Source organism: Lissotriton helveticus, chromosome 2_1 (assembly GCF_964261635.1).
Source record: "Lissotriton helveticus chromosome 2_1, aLisHel1.1, whole genome shotgun sequence".
Lineage (NCBI taxonomy): Eukaryota > Metazoa > Chordata > Amphibia > Caudata > Salamandridae > Lissotriton > Lissotriton helveticus.
The window spans coordinates 707,615,345-707,642,255 of NC_136059.1; the positions used below are offsets into that span (position 1 = coordinate 707,615,345).

Genomic DNA, 26,911 nt, shown 5'->3' on the forward strand with positions numbered 1-26,911 from the left:
TGGTGTCCCCGAGTGATAAGTGGTGGTGTCCCTGAGTGATGCGGTGGTGTTCCTGAGTGATGTGGTGTGTGAGGGTGAGGGTGTGAGAGTGAGAGGGTTGTGAGGGGTGTGAGGCTGTAAGGGCGAGTGAGCGTGTGTGAGGGTGAAGGGGTGTTAGGGTGACGGGGTGAGTGTGAGGGTGAGGGGGGGAAGAGACATGCGCTGTTTTAACCTAGCCAATACATCTCCGTAAAGAGTGCCCCATCCCACACTTAAATGTATGTAAAAGTTCTAGGCATCGAGTGAAAAATTGGTCTTGCTTTTTTTTTCCATTTCATTTTCACTGGTAGCATATTTGCTGTGGTTAAATGCGGACCCAGGAGCTATTTTAAGATGTTCTTAGATGCATATGAGTCGTTTGAATGTGGTGCAGCATAGGTAGTACATTATATGATCATCGTTGGTAGCCATGGGATAAGCATGTGGGCAGCCAAAGGGTAACGCTGTCAGATTTCCTTTACCCTAATGATAATGAAGTGCAATGCCCTTTTAGCAAAATAAGAGGTGAAATAAGTAGATGGTAGTACTGTCACCACTAATGTCTGAAAGTACTAATGCATGCATGATGTAGTAAATGAAAGATGCAAAGTCCACTGTGTAAGTTAAGATCCTTTATTGTAAGTTCCTTCCACGATAATAAGTACAGAAGTAAAACCCCACCAGGAGCCAGCTGTTAGCCGCTCAGCCTGAGATGACCAAATGTCACAGTAAATTAGAGAGAAGCACTGTGAGCTAGACGGACACCCAGGCATTCTATGATGTCACAGATAACATAGTACAGTCTATCCAGAGAAGAACAGTGGAGAGGACATTTACTACATATCCTCTTCCCTTATGGAGTAAGAACAGAATAAAGAAACAAAACAATCGGCAAAATACCTTAAATGCAACATCAGCAGGAGAGTACACAATTGAGATGAACTAAAAGTAATAATGTACGACCTGAGATGACGTTAGCATGAGGTATCATTAGCAGAGAAATGAACAAAGAAAACCACATTATGTCACTATATGCCTCATCCCCCTCCCTTAACGAAACAGAATGGTTTCGAAAAAACAAAACAAACAACTAAGTTAGCTGGCAACACTCATAACCTCCCCACACATGGGTACACCACAGGGTAAACACCCTAGAAACAAAAATGAGTGAAGTCTGGGAGAGACACAATAGGGGTAAGATTCACTTAAGATAAACCAAGAGAGCAAACCCCTTTCACAAGAATTCACCAACAAAAAAAAACTACCCCTGAAAAAGATATGCTGACACTGAACGTATGATAAATTCACAGCTCGAAGTCTTACCAACATGAAACCCTGGCCACGAGTTGCAAGAAGGTAGACTTCGACCAGAACATAGTGCACAAATAATCTCCACCAAAAGCAGGGGACAGCGCAGAGTAGAAACTCTGAAAATAAAAAAAAAAACACAACCTCCCCTAAATAGGGTACACCACAGGATAATAAACCTGGGAACAAAAATGGGGCAAGGACTACCCGCAAACACCACTACATGGGACACGGACTACCCCCAAACACACAAACTCCCCTGAGTAGGGTACACCACAGGATAATAAACCTGGGAACAAAAATAGGGCAAGGACTTCCCGCAAACACCACTACATAGGGCATGGACTACCCGCAAACACCTAATCTCCCCTAAGTAGGGTACACCACAGGATAATAAACCTGGGAACAAAAATAGGGCAAGGAATACCCACACACCCCACTACATGGGGCATGGACTATCCACAAACCCACAATCTCCCCTGAGTAGGGTACACCACAGGATAATAAACCTGGGAACCAAAATGGGGCATGGACTACCCGCACACACCACTAAATGGGGCATGGACTACCCGCAAACACAACTACATAGGGCATGGACTACCCGCAAACACTCTACATCCCCTGAAAAGGGTACACCGCAGGGTAAGGACAATAACCCTGAGAAGAAAAATGGGGCATGGACTACCCGCAAATACCACTACCTTACAAATGGGGATTGACAAATACAAATACCAAGCTCCCATAGATAGGGTACACCTCAGGATACCAACCCTGTCAGGATGGATGAGGATAGACCACCGATCAACACCAAACAGGGCACACCCACTAGAAAGAAGAACAACACCCTAGAAACAAGATGGAGCGTAATTTGGCCTCACAACCTCCCCTGATAGAGAAGATCTTAGTACAACAAACAGTACAAATAAAACTCATGTTGTAGTTCAGACATAACCTTTGAAGACAGAGTGTCAATCAGCATAACAAAAAAACAAACGCAACTCCGGTGAGCGATCGCTCACCCGGTATCTCTGTAGACATACAAATGCAACTCCGGTGAGCGATCTCTCACCCGGTATCTCTGTAGACATGTCCCCTCAGACGCAGTTGAATTTCACCAGAAAAATAGAATGTCATCCAGACTATGAGGAAAGTCACTTTCCCTCCGCTGCTCCGCACTCTTTCCAAACGATACATCTTGTTTGCCAAAATGAAGGAAGAAGAGGGATAAACAAACATGTACCATCAATTCCAAAGTGGAGGCACGCTGCCTCACGTCGTGCAGAGTGGCTCATGGCACGTTAGAGCAGTAGAATGTCGATCAGCATAACATGGAGAAAGGAGAAGCGTCACTTGAGATGTCACGAAGAGAGCATGACAAAGGTAACAGCGCGCGCTGTGGAATGAAAGCAAATATTTGAAAAGTACAACTCGCGCTGAATCTGAAGATCAAACCGCTACGCCACAAGGAATTTCTACCTGCGTCATGCGCAACATGAAAGTTACCTTGAAGACATTTTCCAGGCTACGCAGTAACAGCCACAGTAACTGCCCAGTGTGTGTTGTTCAACCACAAGTGTATAGGTTGTTCCGATTCGATGCACCACACCAGAAACAGGACCCTCGCATGACACCAGACTTTGAATGCACTCACCGACAATAGTGCAGCGCCCACTTGAATCCGGTAGTCAAGAACAACGCCGGTCCCTGAATGCACTGACACAGATCTGCGCTGCCAATAGATCTGGCATTCACCCAGGCATTCTATAAAGAAAGGCGCCGGTCCCAGAATGCGCTCACTAGGAATAGCGCTGCCAAGCAAGTGAAGTAGATGTGAAGTCTCTCACTAGACTGAAGCCTTTCTCCAATGTGTAGGGCACAACAGTGATGCCCAAACGCCCGCTTCAGCACACAAAGCAGACAGAGTTTCCAGATGACAGCAGAGACAGCCAAAACGACAAACGCCAGCTTGTAGGCTGTCCATACACGAGCAGATACCAAATAAAGACACACACCCAGGGTGCAGGCTGTCCAGGTGGAACAGGACACTGGTGGGGTCAGCTGGGCGTTACTTTTTTTGCTTATGTAGAATTTCCAAATGTCTTTAGTTCCTTTTCTTGTAGTAGTCTCCTCAGTTCACACGTAGGTTCATCCTCTTCAAAACGTTGCCAAGTTGTAGTAAATGAAAGATGCATAGTCCACTGTGTAAGTTAAGATCCTTTATTGTAAGTTCCTTACAAGATAATAAGTACAGAAGTAACATCCCACCAGGAGCCAGCTGTTAGCCGCTCAGCCTGAGATGACCAACTGCCACGGTAAATTAGAGAGAAGCACTGTGAGCCAGAGGGACACCCAGGCATTCTATGATGTCACAGATAACATAGTACAGTCTATCCAGAGAAGAACAGTGGAGAGGACATTTACTACACATGACATGGCAAACAAAACCTATTCTGTGGTATGAATACATTAATCTTTATTGTTTTTTCCAAAAAGCATATTTAATGCACCTTTATTATGTCGCTCTGGACACGGAGGCTGAGATTTAGAGTGGCTTGGGGCGCTTGCAAGTGGTGCACTGCCTAGTGAAGAAGCACGAATGAGCCACGGTTTAAGTGAGGGAATTCTAGTTTCTGAAAAGCAGAAGGAATCCACTGGTGTATTCTTTTGAGGCAGGACTGCAAAGTGGCATCAATAACAGATGGGTGTAATCCACACAAATAGTGAACTACAACACAGTGAGAGGTGACAGTGAGGTGAAAGCTCACAGAGATGTCATGCACGGGGTTAAATAGCATGGATGATGGGGTGTTACCTTTAAGAATCCTGCAAGTAAGGGGCTGGGAGGAGGGTCGTAATTTCAGTGAATATAAATTGAGATCTTTCCAAAGGGAAACAAGGAAGACTGGTTTCCTAAACGGGCCCTTTGTGTACACGTGCCTAGTGTGTATGTTCAGTGTGTGGAGAGGGCCAGGTTATGCCTGGGCTGATCCTCCTGGTGTGTACAGTTTAGTGACAGATGGGATCATGTTACAGTGTTTATGTAGTAGGTTTAGGGAGTGTTCAACAGCTGTCAGTGTAAAAAGTGATACTGTGGAGTTTGAGGCTATGTGCCAGGCCGATGCTGGCAGTGGATAGCTGAAGCCGAGAATGCACTGCAGCCAGCACTTGCTGAGACGGGTGTGCTGTGGTGGGACTGGTGAATGCCTATATGTCCTTTGGTGCGTCCTGTGAAGGACAACTGTCCTTGGTAAGAAAGAAAGGCCTAGCTAAAGCAAAGAACTACGAGCAGTTACGTTTAGGACTTTGAGGGATACTAAAAGTGTCCCGGCTGGGAATCCATTAATGCAGAATTTTACAATGGTAAAGGAGGGCATTGCAGCGTCAAGTACGTTACAACTCTGCTACTATACAGTTTGTTTCAGTTTAAGGGTACATAGTTTCTTTGTATTCAGTTGGGTGGCAGTGTAAAGAGCAGCCCTACTATGCAAGTGCGCTGTTCCACACTTAATTGTTTAGACTCATGCATGAGCTTGTATGCAATAATCCTGATTGTTTACTCTGTATTCTGTATCAAAACTGCGGAGCATTTTAAATAGTGTGTTTAAGTCATAGGACACTGAAAGAACTAGAAGGTGGGTGTGATACTTTCCTGTGTTCTTGGTTTAAGTTTTACTTCTACAGGGAAGTACTGGCGTTTTGGTTTAGAGACACTTTGTAAATTATTTCATGTGATTAAAAGTGCAGTGAGGACTGATCTCTGAAGTAATTGGTAAACGTCATAGAAGGGTCAAAGTCTAACCTTTAGTTTAAGCTATTGACATTGTAAATGGCTGACTTATTTATGTTTTAAAAACCAGAATATAAATAAAAGTCATTGTCATTTACAATGCCAATAGCTCAAACTCACGTAAATGCGAAACCTATTACATTGCAGATGCTGGTTTCAAATTGAATGAAACATGTTAAATTCAACTGCCGTGTGTTAAAGTGTATGAGAGGATAATGCTGTGGAATGTGAAGTGTGAAGGTTGTGTGCTCAAGTGGTGTTGGCATTTGGTGAGTGGAGATGGGTGTAAAGTAAAGTCAGCCTCAGATATGTCGGAATACTGCAAATTATTTTTATTATAAAATGTTTATTTTCGATTTAACAAATAAATATACAATAATGCATTTAATTGCTAAAACAGCAATAACTTCATAATATCTCATCAAATCGTATTTAAAAAATGTAATTGTCAATATATATGCAAAATTGGATTTCCCACAACACTTCCATAGTATCGTCCGAGTGGCCTAAAAATATACATTTTCATTTTCAAGTTAAATGAAAACAAATGCTCAAGGAACAACAGCTGTGTTATATAATCGAGAAGTTGAAAGGCAAGCGCCCCCATACTCCCACCGCCTTCAATACAGAGAAGCGGGTGAACCTTATCCGAAAAAAAAGTTTACAACTTCAGCAGACATTTTTGTTTCAGGGTGTTTGGTATGATCAGTGCTCAGATAATGGTGTGTATAACTTGTAGCTAAAAAGTTACTGTGCATCCCAAACCCTACACGCCTCATGTACCCTTCTTGATAGCGTTCAGCAGCCTAAACTAATATCGACCACTGCGGGGCTTCATACCCTATACTCTGCGGTCCACACCCCCTATTATCTGCGATCCACTGACCCACAGACCTATTATCTGCGATCCACTGACCCACAGACCTATTATCTGCGATCCACTGATCCACAACCCAAATTATCTGCGATCCAAACACACCCACCAGTATCCAGGTCCAAACACACCCACCAGTACCCAGGTCCTGCGAGTGTCCCACGTCAATGTTTATGCACTAATCCCACAGCCCAGAGGAATTCTCCAGCACCCAACCCAGCCACACACACACGCCCAAGTATCTACTCACCGCTCTTGGGTTTAGTTTCCCCCGCGGGCCCGGTCGAGCCAGCCCTGGGCTGGGCTTTGCTGATGGTGCTGCTGTCCATGTCGGCTGCGCCGGCTGGGCTCAGCGGCATAGACGGGGGCGCCGGAGGGGGGAGCGGAACAAGGGAGGTGCTGGAGGACACCGAGGCTCATGGCGTTCGGGCACTGCGGGAGGGACCACACCTCAGGCATCATGGAGACATCCTCGGGGGCTGCCGAAGCCAAAGAAGAGACAAGCATGCTGCCTTCCGTGAAGCCGGCCAGGAAGAGAGCAGTCATCGGCGCGCGGCGGAGACGCTGGCGCAGTGAGCGTGCGCGCGACCAAATCCGCGCGTGGCCAACTCTTGTCGCTCCCTCTCCCATTCAGAATGCTGGGCGCGTGCCCAGCTCTTGTCTCCCTTTGTCGGCTGAAACGATTGCTATAGTTCTCTGCCGATAAAAACGCTTTGCGCGTCTCTAAGCCGAGACCTAAAAAGCAGGAGAGGGAATGACAGAAAAAGCAGGAATGGGAGTAAATGAAGAGCACTCAATCGAACTAATGACCCAGGAGGTTAGGTTACGGCCCCTCAGGAAGAAGAGAAAACAGAGTATAGAAAGTCTCCTACCTTGTGCCCAGTGTTGTATATTAAATCTAATACTTCCCTATAGAAATGACTTGGCATGGTAAAGGCTACTGTGATGAAAGGCTACATATGCTGAACAAGCATGAAAAGCGCAAGAAAAGCTGCAAAGTGCTCTCACTAGCCATGTTGAGCATACACTAATTTTAAAATACTAATTTAAATCCACTAGCAGTTTTCTACTGTAAATACTTTGGCGACAGATTGTAAATTTGATTGAAAACAGCTGTGTTATAACGTAGAGTTACAGAATGTAATGAAAAGCAAAAAACGTATGGATAGCACATTTTCAGAACCAAAAGCATAAAGTGAGTGGCTGACTAGGTAAATCCCTTAGACCTTTACGATATAGATTAAGATGAACTTAAAAGTGCCACCTGGATTAGACCAATGTGAGTTTTCATGAAATTACAAAAACATGTAACTTAAGGTACGTTGAGGTCCTTATAAACCAAGGGCTGAAAAAAACAGTTCTTTGTACAAAGTATCTTACTTACCTTCTGTAGTGATATTTCTTGTGGAGTTATACAATCCATTCCTCACTTTAGGACTATCGTCAAGACTAGACTGATCTGGAACCTTTTTAGCCGCAGCAACAGCTCTTCAGATCCAACAGGTGGCGCCATGCAGCTTGAGCCACAGCTTTGCCCGCCCAGGATGTGGCAACACAAGTACATTTAAGGTGGGGACTGACGTTTTGGTATCAGTTCCTGGTACTTTTTCTACATCAAATTGAGGCAAGTAGAGAGACATTGAAAGAGCCTAAATGCCAGCAATGGAGCTGTTGGAGCAGGCATGAAGGCCAATGTAGTGTTGTGTGAGTATGTAATGACGGAACATTTGTGGCACCTGATAGACTCAGTAGAACTGTAATGTAAGCATTAGAGCGTAGTGAAGTGAATGCAGGTTTAAAACGTAGAGTTTGCGGTTACAAACAAGATATGCTATACTAAGCTCTGTGTGAGGCGTAGTCATTGATGAGTACCCGGGCTGGGGAGGACGCTACTGCCAGTCAAAGATTTTACTTGGTCAAAGCACAGCAGATCTGAATGCGAAGGCTAACCGAAAACGAGACTGTTGCACCAGTCTCGTTTTCGGTTAGCCTTCGCATTCAGATCTGCTGTGCTTTGACCAAGTAAAATCTTCTACCACTTTGCCCTTCTTAGGTACAGATACCCCACTTGGAGTCGACCACCCACCCTGCCTAATGTATGTGGTAAGATTTAATAAGACACTGCATGCCTGGAAATTTGCTGAATTTGCGCTGTATTAAATGACTGTAGGAAGATATTTATGTATTTATTTATGTTTGGTAATCTATATTTTGGAGACTGTTTATACATGAAACTGTAACATAGCTAGCTTGCTTCTACATACTTCTATATTCGCTACATGGCTTGGCAGGTATGATGGTGTCAATATATTCAGAATTATTGAAATATTTCTCCCTGTAAGGTCAGAGATATATAAGCTGCATGTACGTAAATTGTTAGTATTTGGTCTCTTTCGCCTCAGTAGGATAATGCACTCACTGCAGAGATCTTGGTTTGACCCTGTGGATAATGTGGCATTATTATTTAATGTAGAGGGAGGAAGGGACGACCCACAAATATGTTGGAGGGGAACATTCCCCACTGAACACCTTGGAAAATGGTGTGATAAATCTGAACCAGAGGCTAGAGACTTCCCCGATGCTGGCGCTACTGTTTCCGCACTCATGACTGAAAAGCACTCATTTGCCATCTGGCATGTGACACCAACAGGATGCATTAGACCATTAGGGCTAACAGCCTTAAACTTGTATAATTGGAATTCGTGTTCAAGCCAGAATCCTATCCAAAATGTCTGCAATTCACGGAGAAAGGGGAAAAGCACAGGGGACTCCTCACTAGACAGTCATCGAAGTATGTTAATACATGGCTCCAGAGCTCAATATTGAAGCTGCCAGCACATGGGTAAACCCAAGCGATGAGGTCGCCAGGCTAAATGGCAAAACTGTGAACAAAGAGTGCTGTGACCACACCATGTGCTACGCAAACAAATGGACGGAATGCTGAATAAATCATACATTCACCCCCAGTCAAGAGATCTGGGTTGAATCCATTGTTCTTTTGCTCACCATGCTACCCCAGTTTGGACCCAGCCATATGCATATCAGTCTGTGCCTCACGGGAACAGTCCAGCCCGAATTAACAAACCAGGTCCTCCCTGAACTGGAAACAAGCATCCTAGAACTGGATTTGGGAGGTGGGGGGTTACAGAGGTCCAAATGGGAGACCTCTGGGCTTCTTGGGGCCTTTTGGAGTGCCCGTGGGAGATGGTGTTGTGCCTAGAAAGGCATAGCATCGCACTCTGAAACTCCTGATTTTGTTAAAGAATTGCCCCGGGCCCAGGTAAATGGGCTGCTGCAGGTAGAGATAGGAACACGCTCTGCTGAACTACTTCGGGAGCAGGTCTGTGAAGCATAATACAACCTCTCAAGAGATTGAGAGTGGCGGATACGGGCCTGATCCGACATGGAATTTTTTAGCTTCTTCTTCAACTTGTCCTAAGACTTTTACCTCGACAACGACATGTCGCAGGAACGGCTTCAGGAATGAGACCCCAGTACTGAACCTAGGAGTCCAGTCCTGGATAACAAAAGTAACGAGAACCTACTTTACCTGTGACTTGAATTTTCTTCCATAGGATAAATTGCTAGTTTTTCACTGAAAAGTTTTGAAGTGTCAACTTTTAAAATACCTTTAGATTCTTTAAAAATCATTGCAATAACCAAAACGTTTTTACTAAACTGTTTTCAGCTTAGACCCCAGGAAAGAATCTAGGATCCAGTCCTGAAGTTACAAAAGTAATCTATAAAGTAATCAACTGCATTTATGTAGAGAAAACCCATTGAGCTCAATGTTAAATTGTGTTTAGAATTGTGTTGCCTACTGCAACCCCTGTACCTGTTGTGTTTACAAAGTTCATTGCATTTCTGCAAAGCAATTATCGGAGAACACTCATAGTGAGAAAAGTATATTTTGATACCGGTTAGTTCTAAAAATAAAACAACTATATCTTTTGATATAAAAACAATTGGCCTGGAGTTCAGTCCTTGAGTGTGTGAAACCTTTTGCTGACTGAGTGGGTACAACAAATGCTTTACACTGTCCTCTGGTACTGCCTTACTGCTCGACCAAGCTACCACTTTGGAGAGTAAGGTCAGCCCTGACTTTAACCTCTGTTATACCTCTGGTGGTTGTGGTCTCTATACACGCTGTACCTTACTTTGGTCCAGTATATATAGAGCCAATTTCTCACACTTGCTTAAAAAAAAAAAGGTTAAGTAGTGGACTCCCTAAAAGCAAAAGGTTAACAGAGCTCATCTGCACCATCTCCCTTAAGAAGTCCCCAGCCTAGAGTGTGTCCAGTGGACTTTCAAGAATTTGTTCAGGTGCATTGTCAGAATTGTAGTCCCAAACTTTCAAGGAACATCTCAGAGCTTCAAATCCCTTGATTTGTGTTTTGGACACTTATGGTAAGGTAAGGTAAGGTGTTTTGGAACTTTGGGTAGACGTTCCAGAAGTTTGGAGCAGCTTTCGGAAAAAGCTCCATAAGGTGACAGACCAGTCGACGAGAGTCAGGCCGCTGATGTTGAACTCCGAACCGGCCTGGATTTCAGGTTTGTCCCGCTGAAAGCTACGGAGCTCAAGACTTCCAGCATTTCAGAGGCCTTGTGCTGAGCCAAGCTGCCGCCGTAGACTCGAAACCTGCCCTGAAGAGGAGCAGCGCTCGACAACAAGAGAATTCTCCAGGAAAGTTTCTAAGTGAGAAGGTTACATTTTGACCGGGTCCTCCCTCTTAGTGTATCCGATCAGGGCTCCATTGCAGTCAGCCTCAAAAGCTGACTTTGTCCAGTTGGTGATATAGGTTTTTAAGCACTAGTAAGTGTTTTTTTTTATTCATATCTCTGGTTGCCTATATTGGATTTTTTGTAGCTTTGGTGTAATTTTATTCATAAAAATATTTCCGATTTTTATAAATTGCTTGTGATTTTCTATTGTGTGTTGGGTCTTACTTAATTAATGTATTGGTGTTTCAAATTATTTAGATACCAGTCTCCTAGCTTAAGCATACCTGCTCGCAACCAGGTACCAAGGGTTGAGCCAGGGGTTAATATATTGAATCCATGACTGGACCTTACATTGCGTTAGGTACATACTTACCCCCACTAATAATCCACCTTCCAATACATTGTTTTCCAATTTTCCCTGCCAGTCACTTCATAACAGTCGTAACTATTTATGAGCTGCAAAAACTTTGCAGGAACAAAATGCATAGAATATAAGTGCAGTGCAAAATAGCCCTAAAGTCAGTGGTAACCAGTGTGCATAAAACTGCCCCCAAAAAAGCGTAGAGCAAAACAATATCCCAGTAGAGGATTGTGTGCAAGTTCAACACAAAGGCTACACCATTTGGCAAATATCACTAGGCACAAGGATAACCATAGGTACTGGAATAGTTTCCTAAAAAACTGAAGAAACCCACTCTCGGTGCAGGTTAAAAGCATTCCCTACTGCCACAGATCTCATCATGAGTAATGTTTTTACTTTTTGTTGCTAAATGCACTGTGTTGCCTAACAATGAATTGTTGAGAAGTCTATATGTATGGATACTGGATCGGAACACATATGCATCCTGCGTAGAACCAGTGGAGAATACCGACCAATGGTTAACCCTATTGCTTGATATATCATAGCAATCATATTTCAATAATACAACCGGGCCATGACTAGTGATCCATTAGCTCCACTAAATGCTCTGTGTGAAGGAATGGTATAGTCTTACAGAGCAAGAACAGCTGTGAATGGGCAGCTTTTATAAGAGTCCTGAATGTGCATCTGAAATTATAGGATGCCCCTTACTTTGAGCCTCCTGCCTTGATGTGCTCTACAAATTTCTACGATGACCTACCTACTTTGATTGGAATGCCCCTGGATGGTAAACGGCTTTCAAGTGGTTACTCCCTGGAGCAACACTGAGCCAGTTGCACAACAGCACGCTCACGTGGCCTCCCGGGCTAAACAGTACCAGCATCAACTTCACCGATGATTCAGATGAATAAGTATAACTGGCTTTTAAATGTCTAGGTGCTTGCCTATTTGCAACAAATGAGAAGACTCCTGCCACACCTTCGTCGTGCCAGAACTTGCTAACGCAAAAGATGTTATAATCATAACAGGAAGGAACTGCCCATCAAGTTCCTCACATGTAGTGGTGATCTTTGCCCTTGGCCTCCGGCACACTGATCTCAGCTTTTTCATTCTAGGGTGTTAGAAAACAAGACAGCCAGTGAAAAGTTGCAACTAGCATCCTGGCCAAATTGAACACTTGCTTTAGGTGTTCAATGGCCACACTACTGATTTCCTCCCGGACCAGAGCAAGCTCCTGGAAATGCTCAAGTGCTGCTATAACAGGGAAACTTCAAATTAAGTTAACCTAATTTGATGCTTTCCACTGAAGGCAACAAGACGTATTGCTGGTTACTTTTAATTCTTAGTCATTTTTAAACAGAACTTGATTGTATGTCTCACAGACAAGTTGTCAGGATCACCTCACCTCCGCTTGCGCTGGGTCACAGAAAGTACGATGCCTCAACATGCCATGACTCAGGATTGTTTTTTTTTTTTTAAATGTAAGTATGCATTCAAATGTATATCCAAATTGGAACATATTAAATTTGGAATATAACGAGAGCCAACTCTATGCACTTATCTCAACAACACAGACAGTAAAAAGTTAAATGTAAAAGCACTATAAAGTCATGTAAAAGCAACATACATTTCTGAACACACTGATGTATCAAAAACATGCTTTTTAAAAGAGGCTCTGTAAGCACCAGCATGTTAAACATATTAGAAGGCAATTATTCTGGAGAGATAGATGCAATTGATTGACGAGCTTTTCTACCTGAAAGGTCGAAATTCTTTGTTTGTGGCTGACAAGGAAACCAGATCTGGACACTCCTCTTCATATTCCCTTAGGTTTGCAGTAGGTTTGTCTTGACCAGCATCACCTGGATCGAGGATGGTACTTTCATCAACGTTATCATCTACGCAGTTCACTTTAGGGCTGTCTATGTGACACGGTTTCTCTCCAATATTCTTCCCCTCCAGTTCCTCTAATGCAAGTGAGAACTCAGTCAGGTCTAAGCGTTGCAGAATGTGTCCTCTTTCTTCTTTTTGAGAAACGAGGTCCTCTTGGTTCAAGCCATCCGAGAACAGGGTTTCAGAGTCATCTGAATCATCCAAGACCTTGCGATCTTCCTCTGTGTTGCACATATGCGTGTTGCTTTCTTCATCATCTAAAATTTGTGATGGATTATCTTCATTCTCATCCTCTGGGCCCCCAGGGTGCAGAAGTTCATCATCTTCCTGCATTTCCTTAGTGTAACCACTGGCTGCAATCTCAACATCTAGAGAACATGCCCTCCTGGGAAAGAAAAGGCATATTTGTAATAAGAAAATGAAACGGAAACACAACTCAACGAAAAAGATCAACTGACAGTGCTGGTTCTGAGAAGCTGCACCAGGCAGGATAAAATCATGGTCTTGAACGTAGTCAGATATTGTTGAGATTCTCACGGCCTTCAAATAACATCAACTAAAACAGTCTATTGACAACACTAAAAAACGTCAAATGTATTATTTGGTTACAATAAGCTACGTTTGTGTGTTTTTGTAAAGACAAGTTATCTAGACAGAGCTAAAATGCTTGGTGAGAATGAATTCAGGTCTGGCAGGTCTTCCCACCCTCACGCATAATGAGCTACATGTAAAGCTTTTCTCAACTTTGGGGAAATGAGAAGAGGGGGAGATATTCCTAAAGATAACACTGCAACAAGGAAACCTATTAAGTATATTAGCATGCTGGCCATTGCCTACAGTGAAGAAATCAAGTTAACTCAGAATGTGAGTTCTAGCATCATGCTTTAACCAGATGTGTGGGTAGTGACAAAGGAAGCCCTCAGATGTGTCTCTCTGTCAATCAAATGGCAAAGACAATATGCTACCATGAAAATGTAAAGGCTGTTAGGACTGGAGCAGACTAAACACTTATTGCAAAGATGGATATATGTCCGACTAATCTACAGAAACTAAATTTCTGCTTAAAAGTGGGACCCTTCTTACTACAAGTGAGATCACTTCTGCAGTGCCATCTGTAACACCTGGGACAGTTTTTGAAGAGTCTCATGGTACTTGTAGGGGTTTTAAAATACTTGGGTTCCTCCTTTCCTCTAATTTTCCCAACAATACAACTTTCACTGGTAATACTTTTACAAATACTCAGCACAGTTGTGGCACACCTTCCAGCCATTTCTGTCTCCCCAGACTTTTCAAATGTCAGGGAGCAGAGTCACCATTAATCCTAAGTCTCTCCTGCACTGTAGGGTCAATGACATGCATTACCACCTGATTGCTTATGATATATATGTGTGAAGTTTAACTCCACTGTGTTGACACCGTCTAGCGCTGGGACACCTCTGCTTGAGGTAGCTGTTGCGCTTTATAAATAATGTTGTATTGTATTGTATTGTATTGTATTGTATTGTATGTATAATGTAATGGCCCATTCCCTTCTCCCCCTGCATTCTAATGTTGTGGAACATTCCTTGTTCATTGTCCTGGCTGTACCACAGTGTTGACAGTTAGATGCTGACTGGTGAGGTTGTGTTATTAGAAGATTGAACCATTTTCTTCCTCTCATGTAATTAGGAGTTTCTTTAATTCATTAATGGTTTCTTCACTCACGAAGAGGATGAGATAAAAGCAAACACATAAGCAAGGCACCTTTGTCCCCAGTAACAAACTGGGGTTAGACATTATGGGACCTATTAACGGTACTATGTGGTCAGACAATTTCCTTATAGTCCTGGTGGATTACTTCTTGCATTGGATTGTATTTAAAGCAGTCAAGTGTATTTATAAAGGATATGATTGACTTTTTGTCTAAAACCTTTATGTCTGAAGGGATACCTAGGTCTATCATACCCAACAACGGTGTCCAGTTCACTTCAGATAAGATGAAGGAGTTTCTAAAGAATTTATCCATTGTACACCTCAAAACAGAGCTGTATTGTCCGAAGGTCAATGGGATGGTGGAAAGGGTAAACTGCATGTTAAAGGAATGCATCCAAGCAGCTCTGGTTTTTGGGGTCCCTGTTGATATTACTGTCAATAGGTTGTTGTGGTCATACCACACTGGCCCTAATTCTGTCACTGTCATCCTGCCATTCCTACTCCTAAAAGGTAGACTTCCTGGTACTAACATGTTTGCTAATTGGATGGGTAGTGGGAAAACCAGTTGGTTCATTGTGACAGTGTGGATAAAGGCATAAAGAATCACCAGGCTGATTATAACAAGAGGTACGACCAAACACGGAGTTAAGGAAAGCAATTTCATGGTGGGTGAGTGGGTTATGGTTAGATCCCCTGACGCAAGGGGAGGAGTCAGTATGTTCTCAAAACCTCTCAGAATAATAAACGTCAATACCAATGTCGTGACCCTAGAGGAGGGAAGGATTTGGAGCATGGAGAACATTTCTAAATGCAGGGTCTCTACTGCTGGTTGGCCAGCTGGGGCTGTGCACCCATTGTCCACTTCAAAATTACAATCTGAGTCTTCACTCAAGACTCGTCAACACCATGTCCCTGTGTGGCCTAAGGATTACGTTTTTCAGTAATTCATTGTAGGGAGGAGATGTGTTGTGGTTTCTAGTTAATTCATGTACAATGAATCATATGCCTTATTGTGAAGTTTAACTGTACTGTGTTGACAATTGTCACCTATCTATTTAATGTATAATGTAATAGTCCATTCCCTTCTCCCCAAGCATTCTAATGTTGTGGAACATTCCTTGTTCTTTGACTTGTCTGTTCCACAGTTTTGACAGATGGAAGCTGACTTTTGAGGTTGTGTTATGAGGAGATTAAAAGATTTTACTCCGCTCTTGAAATTGTGAGTTTCTTTAATTCATCACTGGATTCTTCAACTTTAACCCCTTTGGCCTATAGAATGTAGAAGTATTCTTTTCTAATCAAAAGAAAGGGACAACCTGCCAGAGATAAAGCTTCCAGGGCAGGGAAAACCTCAAATGTTACAAAGGAAAACCCTGGCAACCTCACTCGTTCAATTATGAATTCATCCACAATTTAAGGCTAAAAAAATACAAATATTCTTTAAGTTCCTATCTTTATTAACATTATAAATGAAGAAAAATCTCATCTGTATATGTACACATCAGTATCTCAAAAATCTTTATTGCACATTGGTTTAAAGCAGTGGCGGCTGGTGAGGTTTGTGAGTGGTGAGGATGGGCTTGTTCGGTGGGAGTCAGGGTGCACAGTATTGTTTGGAGGGGGATTAGTCACCATTGCAAATCTAATTGACTAAAAATGCAATAAAAAGATGATTTTCCACGCCATTTAAAAAACATAAAAGTACAGAAAGCAATAGCCTTCATAGGCCTGGCTTGGTAGGCAATCCGGACTTCTTTCTTGCAAATGTGAGCTCCATCCCTGGCCAGGCTCAAAGCACAGGAGCTTCATCAGAAGCAACCATCTAGCCAACTAACCAGTGAGGTGCATGGCCAAGCCTCCAGCTTCTTGTGGGATGAACCTCCTCCTAACGTCCTCAATGAGCACCTCTTGAAATAAGGAATCCTCACATTTCTCTTTGATCTTACTCCCTTTTCAGTTTTGGAAACAGATAAATGTATCTAGTACAGAGAGGCTGAATCAAAGTTATGACTGCATAGACAGTCAGGAGAGTGAAGAGGGAGAAGTTTCAAGACTCCCAGAAGATCTTCCTGGCCCGCACTAGTATCTCTTGAAAGGTGTGCCACTGGCCCCATCTTTTACATCTTTCCCTCTCCATTCCTCTCTTGCTTTCTCTTCCCTATACATCCCTTGCTCCCCACTTCCTACCTGATAGACAGATGCCCAAGAAGAAGCTGCTCATAGTTCACTTCTGCTCTACCCTCTTCTGTATGAGTGCTTTGGTGGAAGGCCACAATATCTTCGAGGCTCCTTCCTAATTGGGACTGCATGTTTGCCTTCCTTACTATTAGTCCCTCATTTCCAGCTCTATCCCTTTTCCATCACTTTTATGTGTCCCCACTCCCCTAGTCCCCTATGGTGACACAGTGGTGATGTAAAGCACTGAGTAAATAAACACATGTTCATACAGAGAAAGTCCCATATGTAAACAGAAAAACGTAAGTTTATTCTAATAAACCTGAACATCTAAACACAGAGAGACAGCTAGATATAGCAAAAACACATTTGTAAATAAGTGTGTTGGATTTGCATGCATACATGCATGCACATTCATACACATGGCACACACATCCATTAATGCACGTGTATATACAATAAGCGTACAGGTGAACTGATACGGGGACACAAGTGTGTGAGCATGTCAGTGCTCACCTGAAGAGAGTCTCAGAAATATATCATTCACATCTGCATGCATTAAGCGCTACCAGCAATTCATGCTTCAGTCTCATGAAACATCCGCTTTGAGAGCGATGCAGCTACTCCACTGGACATTAGAATGGAGTTAAAAACGGTTTCAGAATTTTCACAGCATGCAGCAAATAATTTTGTGTGATACAATAGTACCATTCAACCCTCTCTTAACCAGCTGCCTACCTCACAATCCACATACTCGTGCATCCGACACACAAAACAAATACCTCACACTCACATACCACACGCGTGCCTCAAGCACATATACGGACTTTCTGAAGCTTTATGTTACAGAACACATATGTACAATCTTGGTGTAAACTTCACATTACAAAGTGCCTCATCTGCATATTTACTATTTATACAGAAACAAGAGATGGGGCGAAGCTGCAGGTATTTAGAATTCTAATATGGGGGGCACCCAGAAACAAGGTGTAAAGGAGACCCCACAATACAATTTAAAAGCCCCGACCTAATTTGCTATAATGTGTTTACTTATTTTTCGTTATTGATGTAACACGTGGAGGAGCCTAGCGGCAGGGTGCTTTACAACAGGGAAGTAATATCGGCACAGCGCAGTAGAATAACCAATTTCCATTCTCATGCGTGGTTATCAATAAATTCACAGGGGGTAAAAAAAACAGCATTGACAAAGATATAATTTCACTTTGTGCTGAAGAATAATATGTGACATATACTCAGAGGTTTTTGAGTGGGATAGCTTTACATGTGATGCAGATGCATACCGTGTTCTGTGCACAGTGAAGTCCTCTCAGAAGCCAACCAAGGCATGTACAATTCATAGCCAATATCAGCTGGGTCAGACTCGTCCACTACACATTAACATATTCCCACCACTTCGTTCAAAGAGACAGACGGGCCCAGCTGGTATTTTATGTAAGGTTACCTCGACTGTGTATATACAATGTCCTTGTTTCTGGCCTCCCATCTTAACTCCTCATGATGCATGTAATAAATGATTATGCTTCTGGAGCGTCCCAGTCGTCTTGTTCTCACTGACCTTGTTCCCCCTTAGCTGGCCTGGCAGTAAATAAATCAAGGGTCTGTACAGACACACGCACGCCGGTGCTACAACGGAGTCTAGGATTAATACAGGTGGGAAGCAGTCACAGACACCTCAAGTTGAGTCTGCGCAGTGTGTCTTACCCCGCCCTTTCTCACCTTGTCGCAGGGTGAGTCCCACCCCACTGTGACGACATGGGAAAGGGTGGGGTGACAATTCTCTCCACTCCCTGATTGACATGGAGACTTAGCTCTACAAGGCTTGCATCTGAAACGCCCGGGGCTAACTTTACCTCCACGTCATCAGGGGGGTGGACACTGTGCCTAGATGCTAGGTGTCTGCTGAGGTGATGACATCACAGACCTCAGGGCTGAGAGGTTGTCAGCCCGGCAAATACTCAAGAATTTGGGTCGGCCCACCGGGGGAGCAACTTACAGGTTTAGGAAAAGCAGCACACAGCGACCCATCAGAGTCATAACGTAACAGTGATTGGCAGCCTTGCAGACAGTGTTATATACAGAACCCCACCTCCCCCATTCAAGTTTCTGTTTGTATGTGCAAATACAAGGTTTTCTTGTTTTGTTTAAAATGCAGATTTAGCATTGCACATTTCTTTATATTTTTCACTGTGAAAGTAAAGGGGGCATAGCCCCTAGGCCCTCGCACAGAAACCGCAGCTGCTTTAAAGGTTACTTTAACAGGTTAAAATCCAATTCCAATCCCTACATTCACTTCACGCATAGTATCTCTCATACCTTCATATTCACTTTCACATACTTATTTAAAAAACAAACAGTCATTAATGTCTAACAGGGCAACAATATGGATAGGTCTTGTGTATACCAATCAATTATAATTTTATATCACATTGATTCTATAATAAATGTCAATTTATCCTTTATATGCCTTTAGCGTATGGCATAGGTCTTCAAACTGTGGGGCGCGCCCCCCTAGGGGGGGGCGCAGTATCCACTCAGGGGGGGGGGGGCGCACATCCCACCACTTCACCTTCCATTGTTCTTCCAGGCGCACAACGCCCATCAGGCTGAAAGGGCTTCAGCCCCCGCTGGCATGTTTCTCAGCCCGGGCTGCGGTGCAGCTCGATCTGCTGTGGACTCCGCTGGGCAGTGTCTGGAGTCTTATCTGCAGCACACCCGAGTTTTTCACAGGTCTTTAAAGACCATGTGCATTTTCACATACCTTTGTAAACTGGTTACAGAGGCCGTTTGTTTTCGGTTTCCAGTACCCCCTGGGCCCCGACTCTGCCTATTCATTTCATTTGGATTTTACTTTTTACTGCGTAAGTGCTAGACTGCATTTCGTGAAACAGAATATAAAGTAGGGTTACCAAAAGAAAAGTGACAGCTATGTGTTTTTTAAAGAGTCTGCAAAGGCCTTGTCTTTACACTAAATAGGGTTATAAATAAATAGTCTGTATTCATTTGTAATGTGACTTTTCAATCTTACTTTTAATTATCAGTCATGGATCATTCAGGCAGCCCTAGAACACAATTAAAAATGTTTTCTATTTATTTTTGCTGTTCTACGTATGCACAGATAAGCGCTGAAAATAGGCTTTAGGGGTCTTCTTATTTTTGTACCGTCTGGGACATCAATATAATTAGCTGGCAAACCAAATCACAAGACTGGAAGTTTGCTGCAGGATGAGCACAATATTTATTTCCTCCACCCGTAATACCTGGACCCTGCATAATGCCATAAAAGCAATAGTTTAACTTATATCTGAAACCCTATGTCGGCCCTCAATACCAAGTGTGTATGGAAATGCACCCTGCATTCAGACCACTCACTCCTCATTCTCGCCCTTCACTTTCATGCTCACCCTGCACTCACAGGGATCACAATGTACTCACACCGATCACCATGCACTCACAGCATCCGCTCACCCTGCACTCACAGTGACCACACTGCACTTATGCCACTCGCCATGAACTCCCACCGTTCTCCCTCCACTTACCCTGCGGTCACATGAGCACATCGCTCACTCTGCACTCACAGTGTTCACTCTGCACTCACAATGCTCTTGTGCTGTTCACCCTGTACCTCACCCTGCAGTCACAAAAGCACACTACTCACCCTGCTCATGTGACACTTCAATCACCGGACCCCCTCAATGCTCACTCTGCAAACTCACTCAAACAAGCCCATCACTAACCATACATTCATTCATCCCACTCTGCACTGACATCTGCACCCAAATTTATATGATCACCTCACTCACTCCTCTCACCCTACTCTCACACTGTTGCATTGCTCACTGTGCACTCACATGGGCACTCCTGTCACCCACACAGCGCAGAGGGCTAAATGTTCACGCTCTATAAAACCTCAAATTAATGTACCTGCTACAAAGAACGTGTACCATCCAGATCACAGAACTGAGTGAGTAAACTACGGGAAGCCCTATACATTTTTTTATGTTTGTCAGAAAGGGGCTATAGAGAGATGAAGTGCATTGTTGGCGAGTGGGGGTGAGGGAATTCATGAAGAAGGAGGAAATGGGGAGGGCCGCACAAAATGACTGTTGCACTGTGCGCGATCAGCGTTAGGGCCAGCCCTAGCTGGCAGTCTTAGCCCCCCCCCCGAAGTTCAGGTCTAGTTGCGCCAGTGGTTACGTCCCACGTCGTTAGTATGATTGCTGCCTGTTTTTCATACCCCCATCTCGAGTTTGGGCTCTCTGATTGGAGTAGTCATTCAGAACCGCCAATCAGCATGTAGTTCCTGCAGCAGAGCACTGCTTTGACTTCAGCTCTGATGTTCCTCCAATAAACGGGACAGCAGGCAAGATGCCCGGGAGTGCCACAAATTTTGTATACATAAAGCTGCAAAATACTTCAACTTTGCTGATGAAACAGCACTTCTTCACTGTTGCCTTTTGCCTCGTGGTTGCTGAATTTAACATCTGGTTGCTGCTGTTCGCCTCGCTCTTGAACCCTTCCCCCTCAAGGTTATCCTGGAGCTGATGACTGTGGAGATGGGGAACCAGGTTCAATTCTTGGTGCCTGCTCAACATCCTGTGATTCTGGGCAAATCACTTAATCTCCCTGTGCTTACAAAAATGAATGTGTGCTTGTGTAATGTAAAAGCTGCTCATGTAAAGCTCTCCAATACCTTTGGGTCAGGTTTGCGCTATATAAAACTGCAACAAATATATTACATAACTTTGTGAGCACTCACATTTCCAGGTACTGCTCAAGACTGGAAGAGGAGCACAACCTAAGGATGGCTGAATTCAGAATCCATCCACACTTGACTGTCCCTGTGGAGAAAAACAGGCACACCCCTGACCTGTGGGTTGGGAGTGTTTTTACTAATCTATCCTAAATTTTGTGTTTTATGTGAAAAATAAAGCACCAATGTAATTTTTTGTGCTAATTGTTTCTTGGAGACTTTTCATTGGAACTTTATAATAAGCACAAGCACTACAAAAACATCAGTTTACTAAACACTCTTACTTTATTTAATATTATTTGCCATACACGACCTGGGCTCTGCAGGAGGGAATGGTCATCAATGATGCAGAGTACCAGCTTCCAGAACTTTTTCGTCAGGTGGTGGTGGTGGGCTCAACGTGTAAAAAGGTTTAGATGGGGGGGCTCAACCGACAAAAGTTTGAAGACCTCTGGTGTATGGCATATTCAGTTCCAAGTACATCTTAGGGTAATCTATACATGTGGTTAATAAAGATATGAACTTAAAGAATATCTGTTCTCCGAGCCATAAACTGTGGATGAATTCACAATTGAATGAGCGGGGTTGCTGGGGGTTTTCTTTGGAATATTTGAAGTATTTGTTTCTTCCAACCTGCCGACACAATGTTACATTCCTCCACAATTTCTAAATAATTCGGAAAATATTCCATATTGTCTGGTCATTTCATAGGTTCCCCAAAAGTAGACCAGAAAGGCTGAGGTCCGCTGTTTGAAAGATTCTGGACAGACATGGTTAAAGGCACGACTGGAATAGTACAGTGTTCTTTCTTCATCAAAGGGGACAAACTCACTGCCCTTTCTTCACTTGAGAACAGAATGAATATGCTACTTACCAGTATGCATCTGTTCTTGGCATGTAGGGCTGCTAACATTCATATCTTAGCATTAGATCGCCGCCTAGTGTTGGGTCCGGATGATCGCACATTGTTGTCCTGGAAGAGTCTTCGAAGTATCCTGAGATAGGTGGCTCCTCCCCTGGACTACAGTGCGCATGGGCATCGGCTCCATCCCCAGATTGTTTTTCGCCATTGTGGCAGAAGATGGAGTGAAAGGTGTAAAGGATGTCCATGCTAATGATTGAATACAATAGTATATCTGCAGCTGCGACAGGCACCGGGGAGGAGGGTGGGCGATATGAATGTTAGCAGCCCTACATGCCAAGAACAGATGCATACTGGTAAGTAGCATATTCAGTTCGAGGCATGTGGGCTGCTAAATTCATATCTTAGCATAGAATACATAGCAGTCCCTCCATCAGCGGCGGTTGCCCGTGCCAGCTGCAGAAACCTGAAAAAGTGTCTTGAGAACAGCCTGTCCTACAGCAGCTTGCTGCTTGGAATGCACATCTACACAGTAGTGTTTTGTAAAGGTATGTGGTGTAACCCACGTGGCTGCTCTGCAAATGTCCTCTAAAGGAATGTTCCCTAGGAAAGCCATGGATGCCCCCAATTTGCGTGTGGAGTGCGCCCTTGGGGGTATTGTTAAAGTGCGCTTGGCCTTTTGATAACAGATTTGGATGCACTTAACGATCCACCTGGCTATTCCTGCTTTGGAAATAGGGTTGCCTTTGTGTTGTGGTGAGAAGGCAACAAAAAGCTGCTTTGTTTTCCTAAAAGGTTGTGTCCTGTCTATGTAGTACATCAACGCCCTCCGTACGTCTAACGTATGGAGCATTCTTTCCGCCACCGTTTGCGGGTTTTGGAAGAATGCCGGCAAGTCAATAGTTTGGTTGAGATGAAACTGTGACACCACCTTCGGAAGGAATTTGGGGTTAGTACGTAGCACTACCCTATTTGGATGAATCTGAATGAATGGCTCTTGGATTGTGAGCGCTTGCAGCTCACTAACACGCCTCAGTGACGTAATAGCAATTAGGAAAGCTACTTTCCACGTTAGGAACTGGAGTTCACACGAGTGCAGTGGCTCGAATGGTGGTCCCATCAGTCTGGTGAGGACCACATTGAGGTTCCACACCGGAGCTGGCGGTGTTCTTGGGGGAATGACTCGTTTCAGACCTTCAAGGAAAGCTTTAATGGCAGGCACCCTGAAGACAGAGAGATGCTGCCTATTCTGAAGATAAGCTGCGATGGCGGAGAGATGTATCCGAATAGAAGTGAACGCTAGATTGCACTTGTAAAGATGTAGCAGATAGCAAATGATGTTAGGGATAGATGCATCTAGCGGGTTGATGTCATTGTCTGTACAGTAAATGACAAAACGCTTCCATTTTGCAGCATAGCATGCTCTGGTAGTTGGCTTCCTTGCCTCTTTGATGATGTTCATGCATTCTGGAGGTAGGTTAAGGTATCCAAACTCTAGGACTTCAGGAGCCAGATCGCCAGGTTGAGCTGTTGCGGATCTGGATGCTGAATTTCTCCATGGTTCTGCGTCAAAAGTCTGGGCGTGAGGCGCAGTCTTTGATGCGGCACCACTGAGAGTTCGAGGAACGTGGTGTACCATGCTTGGCGAGCCCACGTTGGAGCAACCAGGATGAGAGTCATCGCGTGCTGCCTTAGCTTTCTTGCCACCAGCGGTATCAGAGGGGCTGGCGGTAGAGCGTACGCAAATTTGCCTGACCAGTTCATCCATATCGCATTCCCCTGCGACTGTGGGTGATGGAACCTGGCGGCAAAGTGTTGGCATTTTGCGTTTTCTTTTGTTGCAAACAGGTCTATCTCCGGATGACCCCACTGCTGGAAGTACGGGTGGAGTACAGATGGGTGTAACTCCCACTCGTGCATTTGATGGCTGTATCTGCTGAGCAGATCCGCCATCTGATTGTCCTTGCCCGGGAGGTGTTCTGCCATGAGGAAGATGTTCCTCTGAATGGCCCACCGCCACATGCCCTGAGCCAGATGAGACAGCTGTGGCGAGTGGGTGCCCCCCTGCTTTTGAATGTAGTACATCGCGGTCATGTTGTCCGTCCGGACTAACACTACCTTGTTGCACAGATGTACAATGAAGGACTTGAGCTCCATGAAGATTGCCATCAGTTCCAGATAGTTGATGTGCATCTTCTGTTGCTGCGTCGTCCATAGTCCCTGCACTGTGTAAGTGAGCAGATGAGCTCCCCATCCCTGGAGAGATGCGTCCGTTGTCAGGATAATCTGTGGCACTGGGTCCTGGAACAGTCGGCCCTTGCAAAGGTTGTGTGGATTCCACCAATGCAGAGAGTCGTATGCCCGACTGGTAACCAACACTAGGTCTGTTAATTGTCCCTGAGCCTGTGTCCACTGATTTGCTAAGCACTCCTGGAGCGGGCGCATATGTAACCGTGCGTGAGGGACTATGAAGATGCAGGAGGCCATCATGCCTATCAACTGCATGAACACTCTCGCTGGAAGTGAGTGTTGTGGTCTGAAGGAGGTGAATGGTAGTCGACATGTCCGCGGCGCACTGTTGTTCCGACTTGGCTTGAACGAGCCAGTCGTCCAGGTAGGGGTAGACATGTATGTTCTGCCTCCTGAGGTGCGCTGCTACTGTCGCCAGACACTTGGTAAACACTCTTGGGGCTGTGGTGACTCCGAAGGGTAGGACCTTGAACTGATAATGCCTGCCTTGGATAGTGAACCTGAGGTATTTCCTGTGGGACGGGTGTAGTGGAATGTGGAAATAAGCATCCTTGAGGTCTAAGGTTGCTAAGAAGTCCCCTTGGTTTAACAAGGGAAGAATCTGTTGCAGTGTAAGCATATGGAAATGTTCTGACAGTATATACAGGTTGAGGGGACGCAGATCCAGAATGGGTCTGAGAGATCCGTCCTTCTTTGGAATAAGGAAGTACAGGGAATATACCCCCGTGCCTTCCTCTCCCACTGGCACGAGCTCTATTGCGCCTTTTTGCAGCATCACCACCACTTCCTGCTGCAATAAGTGCAAGTGCTCTGCGGACATAGGCCTTTGCCTCGGTGGAATGTTGGGTGGAGTGGATTTTAACTCTAGACAATAACCGTACTGGACCAGTTGTCGCACCCACCCGTCTGTGGTGATGTTTCTCCAGACGGGCAGGAACTGCTGTAGTCTCCCCCCGACAGGTGTTAAGTGGTCGGGGGGCAGTGACAGAGAGTCACTGTTTGCTTGGGGTAGAGGAGCGGGAGTTGTTGTTCCCTCTGCCGCGTCCTCTGGCGCTGTTTCCTCGGTAACCCCCCTTGTTCTGTTTGGGGTACGAGGATTGTGCTCCACCTCTAGAGAATTGTGATTGTTGACCCATCTGTCCTCTGGTGACTCCACGCGCACCTGAGCGACGAAAATTATTGCCACGAAACTGTTGTGATTGTAGGGCCCCCATAGACTTAGCAGTTTCGGTGTCTTTTTTAATTTTTTCTAAGGTGGTGTCAACATCTGGACCAAACAGTCTATCAGGATTGACTGGCTGATTAAGTATGGTTGTTTGAATGTCAGGTTTAAACCCCGATATGCGGAGCCACGCCTGTCGTCTCAGCATGACGCTAGTGTTAATGGCCCTAGCGGCTGTGTCCGCGGCATCAAGTGCACACTTTATGGCTGCGTTGGAGATCAGTTTTCCCTCCTCTATAAGCAGTTTGGTGCCCTCTTGAAACTGCGGAGGCAGGTGTTGTAAAATTTGCTCTAGGGTGTCGTAATGCGCCCTATCGTAACGTGCCAAGAGTGCCTGTGTATTTGCAATACGCCAAAAATTGGCAGCCTGTGCAGCTACTCTTTTGCCTCCAGCCTCTAGCACTTTGGACTCCTTATCCGGGGGAGGAGCTTCACCCGTTGTTTGGGAGTTGGCCCGTTTGCGGGCATTTGCGACCACCAGGGAGTCAAGCGGCAACTGTCCCCGAATGTATGCAGGGTCTGCAGGTGCTGGTCTGTACTTTTTTTCGATACGTGGATTGACCACTCTCGCCCTGGTAGGTTCTTTAAAGATGTCCGCAGCATGCTTGAGGACCCCTTTGAGCATAGGCAGTGTCTTTACTGTCCTTTCAGAGACTGAAAAAGTGTCAAATAGAAAGTCTTCTTCTACCGGGTCAGCATGCATGTCCACATCATGATTAGCAGCTGCCCTCTCAATGAGTGCATGAAAACCTGCAGAATCTTCTGTAGGGGATGCACGTGCACTGAAAGGCTGTGGGTCTTGCCCCACATTTTGGGTGCCTTGGTCACCAATGTCATCATATGAATCTGGCTGTGCATCTGGTTCATTGATGGGGAAAGTGTATTGGTCATCTTCATCATATCCCTCACCCTCAGAGTGTTCTGGAGAAGGAGTCGGGCTCCTTCTTGGAGGAGGCTGGATAGGTTCCATGAGGCC

At 44.6% G+C, this 26,911-nt stretch overlaps 1 protein-coding gene across 1 annotated transcript in view; it reads right to left on the reverse strand.

Annotated features, from left to right (window-relative positions):
- RIOK2 (RIO kinase 2) overlaps positions 1-26,911 on the reverse strand; it is a 149,342-nt gene that overhangs the window by 39,347 nt on the left and 83,084 nt on the right. The window contains exon 8 of the mRNA XM_078675435.1: positions 12,827-13,348. Coding sequence (XP_078531561.1) covers positions 12,827-13,348 — 522 coding nt within the window. The remainder of the gene's footprint in view (positions 1-12,826; positions 13,349-26,911) is intronic.